This window comes from Sapajus apella, unplaced genomic scaffold (assembly GCF_009761245.1).
Source record: "Sapajus apella isolate SASKATOON/1434 unplaced genomic scaffold, GSC_monkey_1.0 scaffold21, whole genome shotgun sequence".
NCBI classification, from domain to species: Eukaryota; Metazoa; Chordata; class Mammalia; order Primates; family Cebidae; genus Sapajus; species Sapajus apella.
Window position 1 is genome coordinate 15,790,904 of NW_022436961.1, and position 13,264 is coordinate 15,804,167.

General features: G+C 39.0%; 1 protein-coding gene across 7 annotated transcripts in view; it reads right to left on the reverse strand.

The window, feature by feature from the left end:
- Window positions 1-13,264, reverse strand: part of DLC1 (DLC1 Rho GTPase activating protein) — a 522,866-nt gene that overhangs the window by 26,081 nt on the left and 483,521 nt on the right. For all 7 annotated transcript variants that reach the window (XM_032288334.1, XM_032288335.1, XM_032288333.1 and 4 more), the window contains 2 exons: window positions 7,556-7,627; window positions 2,759-2,840 (listed from right to left, as the gene is read on the reverse strand). In XM_032288334.1, the coding sequence (XP_032144225.1) occupies window positions 2,759-2,840; window positions 7,556-7,627 (154 nt within the window). The remainder of the gene's footprint in view (window positions 1-2,758; window positions 2,841-7,555; window positions 7,628-13,264) is intronic.

A 13,264-nucleotide genomic window follows, 5' to 3' on the forward strand; every position in this document is an offset into this window, starting at 1 on the left:
GTTTTATAGTTTTAGTGGAGATGGGGTTTCACCATGTTGACCAGGATGGTCTCGATCTCTTGACCTTGTGATCCTCCTGCCTCGGCCTCCCAAAGTGCTGGGATTATAGGCTTGAGCCACCTCGCCCGGCCTTGTAACCTGTTTTAAAGGAAGTTACTTGAAATAACACCCGATAGAGGTCCCATATTTTTTGTCTGAACATTTGTTTAGGCATCAAACAAGGGACATCATGAAAAGTTTACTTACGTGAATATGTGGACAAGACCCTGGGGCCTTCCATTGCAAACCAGTTGATGACTATTAAAAATCTAACCCTAGGTCTTTCTGCACGTACTTAAATTACAGCCTGATAATTTAATTTTTAAAGCGCGCTTACATCCATCACTGCCATTTCCTATGACATATTATTCTATGCAGGAGAGAAAAGTGAGGCCCAACTAGGATATGTGGCAGAGTCTATTTCTTCTAGGCTTTTCTTTTCACTGAAGAGCTAGCAGCACAGATTTATTCTCCTCAAAGAAAGGTGGCTTTTCAAAAGGTACTCAGAGCCAGTGTGAATTGCAAAGTACAGTGGATACTTTTTCTTCCAGAAATGGAAAACAACATTTTAAACTGATATTCTGAAAAAGAGTTCAAGAATTTAATCATGACCCTTTGACCTGAAATGCTGCAGTGATATTTTTATGACCCAAGGATTCCTAAGCTATTGCTGCCGCCACTCTCTAAGTGGCTTAAAATGTGTGAAATGACTCAATGCTTAAATATTTCCTAAGATGCATCTCAGAAGTGACCTCATGCATATGCATGATCACCAGTGATGGATTGAAAACAGATTAATTCTGCCCCACAGCTAAGCATTAAAACATTAAAAAAATGTCTGGAGTAGTTCATATTCCAGATGTGGACTCCTTCCCCTCCTGAAGCTGCATCTGTGACATTTTTTCATTCCAGATGACGTAGTTATGGTATTACACTCCATAGCGCAGTGCTTAGAATTAGGTTTCTTTCAGAAAATGGGAACATACCCTGTACATTTTTATCAGTTATTTAATTGGACTAGAAAAGTGACAGTGTTTCTGTGGTTAAGATGACTCTTTGTTATTTCCTCTCTTAAACCATGAGAACTAGTCTAGTCCATACACTATCTATCTTCCCCAAACCCACTGCTTACAGTGGCTGCTTCAAATAACACTGTATTACATAAGAAAGGCAGAAAACAGTACTTTCACAGAGTTATCACTGCTTTCTTTGCCTACAAAGAGGAAAGAAATACAGGATGTCATTCTACCTTCATGATGTTTTTCCAAGTTAAAAAAAAATACTGAGAGGGTGTGTGGTGGCTCACTCCTATAATCCCAGCATTTTGGGAGGCCAAGATGTGTGATTGGTTGAATCCTACTCAGTCCAAAACCAGCCTGAGCAAGATGGCAAGACCGCATCTCTACAAAAAATACAAAAATTCGCTGGACATGAAGGTGTGCGCCTGTAGCCCAAGCTACTCCAGAGGCTGAAGTGTGAGGATCACCTGTACATGAGAGATCGATGCTGAAGTGAACCATCATCATGCCATTGCACTTCAGCCTGAGCAACAGAGTGAGACCTTGTCTTTAAAAAAAAAAAAAAAACCCGAACAACAGGCTGGGCAAGGTGGCTCACACTTATAATCCCAGAACTTTGGGAGGCCAAGGCGGATGGATCACCTGAGGTCAGGAGCTTGAGACCAGCCGGGCAAACATGGTCAAACCCCGTCTCTACTAAAAATACAAAAATTAGCTGGGTGTGGTGGCGGACACCTGTAATCCCAGCTACTTAGGAGGGTGAGGAAGGAGAATCGCCTGAACCCAGGAGGCAGAGGTTGCAGTGAGCCGAGATCGCGCCATTGCACTCCAGCCTGGGCAATGAGAGCAAAACTCCATTCTCCGCCGAAAAAAAAAAACAAAAAACCTGAAATTAAAATAAAACTTATTTAGTTTCATAATCAAATCAACCTATGTGAATTTTGTCTGTGTATAATGTTTCTCCCCCAGAATTCAGCTCTTAGGGCTTTTAGCTTTTGAGAAAAATTAGAAAGGATGAAAAGCTTGAAACGAGTAGAAATGTCAGACGAAGAGCTTGAAAGGATTATCAGTGTCCCATCATCGTCTGCTACAGGTTTTATTACTTCCACCTCACTAACACCTACAAGCTGCCTCTCAGCTTAAAGACCCAACAGCACAACGATCAAGAATTTCTGACAGTTTTATTCAATTTCACATCATTTAACTGTCTGTTGCCTATACGTTAAAGACCATGCTGAGTTATTTTATAGCCTTATTTAATCCTATCATTATTTTATATGAGGGGAAACTGAAGAGGTTGAGAGGAGCTTTCCTGGAATTCAAGTGATGCTCCTGTCTTTATGTGCCGCCTCCCATTTATTCCTCTGAACATGCTAAATTTCCATCGTACCCTTTTAGAAAACTTTAGTCCAAGTTTCCAAACCACCTGAGAGTTACTTGTTACACCAATTACATCATATCAAACATGGAAGGGTATTGTTTGAGTACTTTCTAGGACAGTGTGGATGCTATTTTAATAGTAATATTAAATAACAATGTTTTACTTAATTTTTAATTAACAGGTCTATGATCACTGTATGATTTGCTAATAAAGACCTAACATAATTATCTAGAACAAAAGCAAACAAAACCTATCTTAGTGTTAAGTACTGTGTTCTTAAAAAGTGAAAAAGGAAAACACTCAAAATGTGTCCATTTACCTGCATAGAGCCTCAATGGCATCTCTGTCCAAAAAGTCATGCTCTCTCTTGACCAAGGAAATATCGATGGGGAACAGGAAATCTATAAGAAAAGTGAACAAATATATTTGTTGAGAATCTATAATCCAATCCGCCAAACATCCAAGTTTACCAAAGGGGAAAAAACTCTTCAGCAACATACCGAGCACCGACTATAGGACACTTCATTCCCCATCAAGTTCTATGGGACAATAAGGCAATTCAAGCCAATCTTGCATCACTGTCGTAAAAGAGCTTGGGCTTTAAAGTGGTGGAAACTTAAACTATTGCTTCTGGTCAAGGAGAAGTGGTTCAGAACACTGTTATACCTTTAAGCAAATCAGCAGGCAACAAGGCCCCAAAATAAATTATAATTTAAGCCACAATGACGGTCAGAAGATTGCTCCCTTTTAATGTGGCTGGGTTGTGTATATGTGTGTGCGTCTTAGCTCATGTGTGATCAGGGAAAAGGTCACGGAAGAAAAACTGAGCCACAGAAAGATCTAGAAAACAACGGCAAGTAGTAGGAAATGGAATGTAATCCACTCACATGGCATCAATAGCTAAGGAGAATTCAAGATATGCTTTTTAAAAGCAAATATTAGCACTGCAATATGGCCTTGCAGGCACTGATGTAACTCCCCTAAAAATAAAGGGCTAGCTGTAAAGTTTTTGTAGAACAACAGAATCCCAAATCCTTCAATCTGTAGAAAAGTTTATTCAGTTCTCTTAGGACAATGAAGAAGCTGTATCAGAACTGAAAACCAGAGAGGGGGAAAACAGTCAACTCGGAATTCCTTTCTCTAGACTAGCTAAAAAGATCCGTTGGTAAATAAATATAACCAAGAAAAACAGAGTGGAGGCAGTCACTGTGGAAATTTACAACAGCTCTGAAATTGCCACCGGGGAAAGACAAGTTATCACCCTCCTGGAGTTCCAGCTATGAGGGCAAATCATGGGCCTCCTCTGTAGAATGCTACTACAATACCATGAGGAGTGCTTTCGTGTGTGGTAACTCTTTGGGCCAGACCTGGGTGAAATCAGTCATCACAGCAGGAAGCTAGAATCACCACAAGCTAAAAAATCCCTTTGGCTGGGCACTGTGGCTTACATCTGTAATCCCAGCACTTTGGGAGGCTAAGGAGAGAAGATCATTTGAACTCAGGAGTTTCAGACCAGCCTGGCAGCATGGCAAGACCCCGCCTCTACAAAAAAATTAAAAGAAAATTTTAACTGGGCATGATGGGATACACCTGTGGTCTCAGCTACATGGGAGGCCTCGGTGGAGGATCACCTGAGCCCTGGAGTTTGAGGCTGCAGTGAACTCTGATTATATTACTGCACTCCAGCCTGGATGACAGAGTGAGACCCTGTCTGAAAAAAATAAATAAAAAATCCCTTTGGCCTTCAAAATGGCTAATGTCACACAGTCGAATAGATATGGATGTCGGCAGTTTTGGAGATGCAGGTAATTAGTCCTGTTCCACCTCTTGCAGGTGGTACAACTGTTCATTATGTTTTTATTGTTTCTTATGAGCACTGGTTTTATGGAATTCCTTATTCTTAGTAATCTATTTTCTAGAGATAATATATCAGAATGAGTATAAACTTACAGTCTGTCCTTTTTTTTCTGAACGTTAGAGTTGGATTACTGACATTGTTCCCTAAACGATAATATAAAGAGACCAAGAAAGTATCTATTTTCCAAAGATTTATGAATACATAAAATTTAGTATCACAGGATTATATTTCTTCACTAATTTATAGACCAAGTATCTCTTAGATGAATGATTAGTGGAACCATTATAGTGGAAATAGAAGGACTTATAGTCAATGTAAACTAGAGTATTAGTAAATGAAGTAAGACAGATTGAAACACTGTTTGAAGGTTATGACACTACATTTTGCTTTTTTTTTTTTTTAATGTTTTAATTTTTAAAAATAGAGATGGGGTCTCGCTATATTGGCCAGGTTGGCCTTGAACTCCTGGCCTCAAGCAATCCTCCCACTTCAGCCTCCCGAAGTGCTGGGATTATAGGCATGAACTACCTACCATGCCTGGTCTGTATTTCACTTTGAATACATACCAAAATGAAATAACAGAACTGGTAATTAAATAACACATTTTAATACTTACAGAGTATAACTCAGATATATAAATGTAAATTGAAATTTTCATATGCTTGTTACCTATATGTGAGAAAGTAACTATGTTATTTTAGCAATTTCTAAGTTAGTATACCCAGAGCTATATTTTAGATTGCTTTTCTAATCCAAATTAACAGTTTTTTTTTTTTTTTTTTAATTCTGGTAGGTATTAAATGCAAGTGAGGTGTGAAAGAAATAAATCAGTAATTTTATTTGCCCAGGCTCTTTTCTGAAAGGACTGGCTTTTAAAAGATGAGAGTTTACTGATGTATGGAAGACATTCTTTGAACTCAACTTCCAGTGTGGGTTGAAAGGCAGGAAGTATAAATTGCCAACTACCAAAATCAAGGAGATATGGAAGAAAACACGGAGACATGGAATGTGTGGGTTTGTATGGGGTATATGGTGTGTGTACTCACCCACCACACAGTGGCAAGAAAAACAGGGGGAGGCGATGTCCCCAAACAATATGCAGTGTACCTCAAAAGTAGGCTTATGCTTCCAAAGACTTGGGAACATGAAGGGACCCCAAATACAACTTGTGCAAACGCAGTCTGTTTTAGGATTGGGAAAGAAGTAAGACAGGGACTAGAATTGGGTCTTAGCAAACATATATGTCACAAGAAAGTGTCGCTTGGCAGCAAATCAATGCCAAAAATGAACATAATTGAAGAAAATGTAATTTCTAAATAGGAGAACAAAAGGACAGCCACTTTGGTGTCACTGCCAATACAATTATCTTTCCTTATCTCCAGTAGAGCTATGAATTGAAAATCCAATAGAATGCTGGCTCCCCTCTCCGCGAAAGCCCTTCTGAATGTTAACAGGTCGGGACTTCTCTCTAAAGAGAAGACAAACAATTCCACCAAAATAAGCATGCAAGTTAATCAAAAGAAACTAGAGATATTCTCTGAAATGGAGAAGCAGTAAGGTGTTTTACACAGTCTAACAATGAAACAATTCAGAATTCATCTTCTTGGAAAAAACATCATACAATCAATCTAGGCTACATAAGGAAGACCGGGTATTCTAACTTGGAAATCACTTTACTATTCACCCAATCTTTGTTTGAAAGTTACCTATAAAATGGAATGCATTAGTTCACAGCTGTAATTATTTTAAACTGACTTCACATAAAGTATAATGAAACTCCCAAGTAAATGAACAGCCTAGACCAGGCACGTTGGCTCATGCCTATAATCCTAGCACTTTGGGAGGTTGAGGTGGGTGGATCACCTGAGGTCAGGAGTTCGAGACCAGCCTAGCCACCATGGCAAAATCCCGGCTCTACTAAAAACACAAAAATTAGCTGGGCATGGTGGCGCATGCCTGCAATCCCAGCTATTCAGGAGGCTGAGGCAGACAAATTGCTTGAACCTGGGAGGCGGAGGTTGCAGTGAACCTAGGGTCATGCCACACTGCACTCTAGCATGGGCGACAGAGACTCTGTCTCAAAACAAACAAACAAATAAATGAACAACTATTTATCCTGACATGCAGGGAGCACAAATGCACCCCAGAGCTCGCAGAAGCTGAGGGAATGACTCAGTATCCAAGCAATCCCCAGGGCACTGATAAGAAAATGTAAGAATTCAGCCCAGACGCTATATTTTTTGTTTTTTTTTAAAGAACAAAAGGAAAGGCATCTGAAACACATGACCAATCAAAGATTAGTATTTAGAATAAAAGAGCTCTTACAAAATCATTAAGAGAGGCATAACTGAGGAAAATGAGCCAGAGACATTCCACAGAAGAGCAAACAAATGTGGCCAAGTGACATGAATAAATGCTCATTACCATTAAGGATTAGGAAAACGGACATCAAAATCTCTAGATCATTTTGTATCCATTTGGTTGGCGAAAATTAAAGTCTGACAATATCAAGTATTGAGGGAATGTGGATACATAGGATATTTATGTATTATTGATAAGAGTGAAAATTGGTACAAGCACTTTTGAAAAACTTGCATTGTATAAAATTGAACATACATATTCTGTATTACCTCCAGTGATTCTGTTCCTAGGTACAGAAGCGAGATGAATTATTATGCATGTACCACAAAAGATAGATACAAGAATGTTCATAACAGCACAGCTTATAAAAGCAAAACAGAGAAAGCTAAAATGCCCACCAACCAGAGTATGGATATGAATACACTGGTTTATTCAAACAACGGTGTATTACATAGCAGTCAAAGCAAATGAGTAGTAACACGCCCATACAGTATAGAAGAATCTTCAGAATACAATATTAAGTAAAAAATAAAAACCTACAAGATTACATACAGCACAGTACCCTTTTTATAAAGGTGAAAATAACTTTGTAAAAATGTACTTTTCAGGAAATGCAATAAAATTATATAAAAAGCAAGGAAATGATAGTCTTCAGGATGATGATTTTGGGTAGGGAGTGGCAGCAGGCAGAACAATGGGAGAGTGTCACGGGTGTGTATCATCAAGGTGCTAGCTTTTGTTTTGCGTGGTGGGGGTGTTGCATCCTTACTATATTATTATTTTTTAAATAACACATTTAAATGATAAAATTGCTGAAAATATACCATAGTTCAATAGTACTCATGAGCAAGGGATTATGATTATGCCAATTTTTTAAAAATGGCATTCCCAGTTTACCTTCATAAAGCTGTGCATACTGGGGAAAACCAGTTGCCCGCAGCCAATCACAAGCTTCCTTGGCTTCAATTTCTAGAACAGAACACAAGAAAGACAGAATTAGCCATGTGCACCTGAGCATGCTTATTTTCCCTGAGTAGTTTTGATTTTATGATACAAGCAAACGTGACTGCTCTAGCAAATATGGATAAGCAAACAGCCATACACACTTAATTCAAATGGTTTAAGTTTTGCATGCGTCTTTTCCAGTTTTTGCACATGTGCATAAGGATGCATTTTCTCTTCACAAAAAATAAAAAATGGGGTCCTACTAGTAAGTTGCTCATTCTGTGCTGTTTCTGAAGTGCTCTGGTTACAAATGGTTATGAAAATAAGGCATCATGAGAAAGCTGAAGAGAGATTACATAACTCATGTTAAGTCTGGCTGACCTAACTTGGATTACTTTTCACTTCAACAAAAGGCCACAAAGTACCTCCAACACGCTAAAATACAATTTATCTTAGTAAAGTCACAGGCTTTCTAACACCCATGGGGTGGGTGTTTCAAAAGCCCCTGATGTTGTGTTGTTTCACTGTTGGGTGCTCAGGTATTAACTGGGTATTAATCCAGTAGGAGGGGCCCAGGATGTCGAGGAACGTGGAGGGCATGAAGTCAGTAAACCCCACAATCTTGGCAGGCAGAAATGGCTAATAAAGCTTCTACTTCCCTGTGGTTTAACATCTTGTAGATAATATCGATAAACAGAAAGGCCAAGAGCAACTGACACACTGTGTTAAAACTTACTGGAGCACATATTTACAATCCCGTTAAAACTGACTCACAGAGGAGGTCCTGGGAACATTACTTAGTTTCTCTGGTTGCACAAAGAATATTCCTTTCAACTCTTCCTCCCACCTTCCTCAGGCCACGAGATTATTCAGTTATACAAGTCTACTGACTCATTTACAAAGGTCTCAACATCGCATAATTTATGCCAGATTCAAATTTTCATTAAGCATCTCTCTCAACCAAATGGGAGACTAATAGTTCATATCAGAAGCATACACATCTTATTTTTGTCTAGTAACTTTATAGTTTTAAGGCATTTTTTTCACCTATTATTTCATGAGTTCCTTGGCCTCTGAAGAAAGGTAATTAAGAAAATCAATTCATTAAAGCAAGTGGCAAAGTCTTCATTGAGCATAGCAAAGAGAAAAAATAAATAAATAAATAAAAAACTTTCCATCTCCTGATGAGTTACTTAATACCCAAACTAAAAACAATTATGGCAGTATGGCAGTAGCCTGAAAATAAATAGCATGGCAAAGTTAACTTCATGAATCTTTTCAATGTAGCAGTGAAAGTAGCATTATTCAACCCAAGATTTAGGACTGAATTGGGAGTCAATGATAGAGTGATATCACTGTGGAAGAACTTCAGTGTTTGCACTGAATAAAAGTGTAGAATTGTCCAATGGGAATTATTTGAGGTTACTTTTTTTCTATGTGTATATCCACATTTTGTCTGAGCAAGAAAATAAAGATGTTTTAAATAAAATTATAAAACAAACACTTCCTAGAAAACTATATAGCTGGAAAAATTATACAAACTCAGCATTTTATTTTAGAAAATTAGGAAATTAGACTGGGTGTGGTGGCTCACGCCTATAATCCCTGCATTTGAGAGGCTGAGGTGGGAGGATCACTTGAGCCCAGAAGTTCGAAACCAGCCTGGGCAAATCCTCATCTTCACCAAAGAAGAATAAAATTACAAAAATTAACTAGGCATGGTGGTGCGCTCCTGTAGTCCCAGCTACTCTGGAGGCTGAGGCGGGAGGTTTGTTTGAGCCTGCAAGGCAGAGGCTCCAGTGAGCCTCAGTGGTACTACTATACTCCAGCCTGGGCAACAGAATAAGACTTTGTCACAAAAAAAAAAAAAAAAAAAAAAAAAAAAGAATAAGGAGATTACTTTTTCCCTATCTGTGTGCCCACCCCCTCCCAAAAAAGATAGATAAGGAAAGAAGACTGTAAGACTGTCTTTAAAAATATTTTTAAAACTCATTTCATCTGGCTATTAGAGGTTATTTTCATTGAACAGATTGTTAGACATTGAACAACAGATTGTTAAAAAGTAAATGTGTTTGCTTTCTCAATATTTAACTTAATAAGTGGTGAGTAACCAAAAATTCTCAATGCCCAACCTTTTTTGACGATAGTCAGACATGGCACTAGGTCAGCATGTGTACAAAAGCCTTAATTAGATACCAACTCATTAGCCAATCTTGCCAGAGCACGCTCCTTGGTTTACTTAGAAAAATAGTTTCATGCCAAGAAGCATGAAAGAAGTAAGATACTAGCTTTTTAAACAAACTTTTATTTATGTATAACTTTACAAAGTGTTTATTTAAGGTCCCATGTGATTTCAGGAACAGGAAAATGCATATTGCCTTCTCATTTTTTTTTTTTTTTTTTTTTGAGACAAGGTCTTGCTCAGTCACTAAGGCTAGAGTACAGTGGTGCAATCATAGTTCACTGCAGCCTCGACCTTCTGGGCTCAAATGATCACCCCACCTTAGCCTTCTAAGTAGCTGAGATACAGGCATGAGACACTGTGCCTGCCTGTCTCTCTATTTTCTACAACTAAGAAAATAAAATGACTCCAAATGACCATAAATTGATCAGAAAAGCTGTGTCAAAATAGTCACTCTTAGGGCCACTTAGAAAGAATGTAAACAGGTGAAGGTTTGCTTCTTGAGCAGATAATTTAATTAACAGTTTACTATGGCTAAAAAACAGCACTTCCAAAACTGCAGAGATCTAGTAATCTTACTTACCCTTTCTTTCCTTCACCCTAAAATACATGAGAATTTGTCTTTTCTTTTGATATGAAATCATGGGAAACAGAAAAGCATATGACTATTTTACCAACAAAAGAAGTCCACTCCTGAAAACTTAGGCGGCATTCAAATGAGAACCTAACCCACTGTTTTTGTAGAAACCAGAATTAGAAAACTGTACAAAGTTGTCACATATTTTTAGAAAACTGAATATTTTTTAACCTCACTCCCACCGTTTCCAATTCATAGGTCAAGAGAAAGTACTAACAATCCAGTGTACGTACTGATTTTTAAATATCAATTATTTTTATTTTATTTTATTTTATGTGAAATGAACCTATGTCTACATGCGGGTCACATAGTTTCATTCCCTGATTCACGCCATTACTTTCACTCCAATCTGCTAACTATTAGTGAAACTCTGGGTCTGTCGGCTCCCCTCTCTTAAGAGAATCTGTCCTGTCCACCAATCCTGGCTCATCAAACTTGCTGAGTTACTAATCTTCCCTCTCCTTCACAAACTTCGCTGGAGCTCCAATGCCTAAAGAATCAGGTCTTGGCTCTGTGCAGTGGCTCATGCCTTTGGGAAGCAGAGTTGGTGGATTATTTGAGCCCAGGAGTTTGAGACAAGCCTGAGCAACACAGGGAGACCCCATCTCGATGTAAAATACAAAAATTAGCCAGGTGTGAGTTGCAACTACTTGGGAGGCTGAGGTGGAAGGAACACTTGAGCCCAGGAGGTCAAGGCTGCAGTGAGCCATGACCACACCACTGCATTTCAGCCTGAGCAACAGAGCAAGAGCCTGTCTGAAAAATAAAAATAGGTCTAAACACCCCTAAAAATAGGTCTAACACCCCTGCAAGGTTTTCAAGGGTCTCCACTTGGCATCCAACCTAACTGTTAATCTCCCTGTACCTGAGCACTCTAGCCAAAGGAAATTTGGTGCTCATATCCACACACACTATACTGCAGTGAATTCTCTGGCCTGAAATACCCTTCTATCTGCTCATGAAGGAATTTCACTCATCCTTCAAGGTCCCAACCAAATGACACCTCCTCCGGGCAGTCTTCCGATATGCCTTTCAACAGTTCTATTAATGGCTCACTTTACTGAGTGCTTAATATATGTGTAAGGCCCTATCTAAGCACGAGCGTATATTAGTTCATTTACACCTCATATTGATTCTAAAATAAACGCATGAGTAAACAAAAAGAGAAGTAACCACCTCTCTTTAAAAATGAGCTTTCTGAGGCCAAGCAAGGTGGCTCACTCCTATAATCCCAGCATTGTGGGAGGCCTAGGTGGAAGTAACATCTGAGGCCAGAAGTTCAAGACCAGCCTGGACAAACATAGTGAGACTACATCTCTATAAAAAATGTAAAAAGAAAAAAGAGCTTTCTGCCTGTGTTCCCAGCTACTTAGGAGGCTAAGGTGGGAGGACTGCTTGGGCCTAGGATGCCAAAACCAACCTGGGCAACACAGTGAGATTCTATCTCAAAATATATAAATAAATTTTAAAAAATGAGATTTCGACCTTCAAATGCCATAGTGAGAGAAAAAACAATGACTTGCAAAAATGCAAGTTTCTTCCTGCAAGACATGTTCTTCCCTTTAAAAATACTGCATGTAACAGGCTGGGCATGGTGGCTCATGCCTGTAATCCCAGAACTTTGGGAAGCCAAGGTGGGCAGATCACCTGACCTCAGGAGTTCGAGACCAGCCTGGCCAACATGTCAAAACCACGTCTCTACTACAAATACAAAAATTAGCTGGGCATAGTGGCGGGCACCTATAGTCTAAGCTACTCAGGAAGCTGAGGCAGGAGAACTGCTTGAACCTGGGAGGCAGAGGTTGCAGTGAGGTAAGATAGCACCACTGCACTCCAGCCTGGGTTACAGAGCAAGACTCTGTCTCAAAAATAAATAAATAAAATAAAATAATATGTAGTATGTAACAATGAACAAATATTACAGAAAACTGTATATATATATTATATCACAGTCACCTTTACCTACCCTATGCTTGTTTTGGGGGTCTCTAACACAGCTCTGAGGGTGTGATTTTCCCTTCAATGTATGTGGGTGGTGGTGTGCAAAGTACAAGGATGATTTTTAAAAAACCTTCCCCACTGAACAAAAATGCCATCAGAAACTAAAAATACAATGGAAATACAATGAGACTTTTATACCTGGGTTTTCTCTAAACAAACAACAGACAAATGCCTTAAGGAGGAAACAGGAAATTTTTATTAGAAACAGCTTTAGTCAAAGTCGTTTCACAAAGGAGTTCCGCACATTAGATGGATAAGGTCTCAGACACTCCTTGGTGTATGACTGGGAACCATTAGGCCACATTTGAACATTTCCTGGCATGATGGGATGATCCTGTCTTCCCATCACCCCTCAACGGTAAGCTGAACAAAAACTCCACACCCCCAACATCATTCTGTTGAACTCTATTATCTGGTTAAGCAACAGTAATTGGGCGTAACCGAGATATGATTACTTCAATCATCTGTTCCCTCTAGCTTCACAGAGGGAACTTCTGGGTTTCTTTTCTTCTTTGATAACATGCTACCATCCAGGCTTCGATGCAAACGGTACAGTGAATTTGTTTTTTTAAGAATTTAGTTTTTTTCAATGCAATTCTAAGGAATTAAAGGAATGCAAGAAAATTCAAGCACTTTCCAGATTCCTTGGATCTCTTAAAATTTGATAGCCATATGGGCAAAAGATTCATGGAAAAGCTGATGCTTATTTAATTGCTAGAGGACTATGTCAGCTGTGTGCAGGCAGGCGGTGCTTTCTGATCCAAACCAAGATGCATGTTCCTCCCCATGGTGACAAAGATTCCTTCAAATGGGAGGGAAGACACTGATTATCAATTCTCCT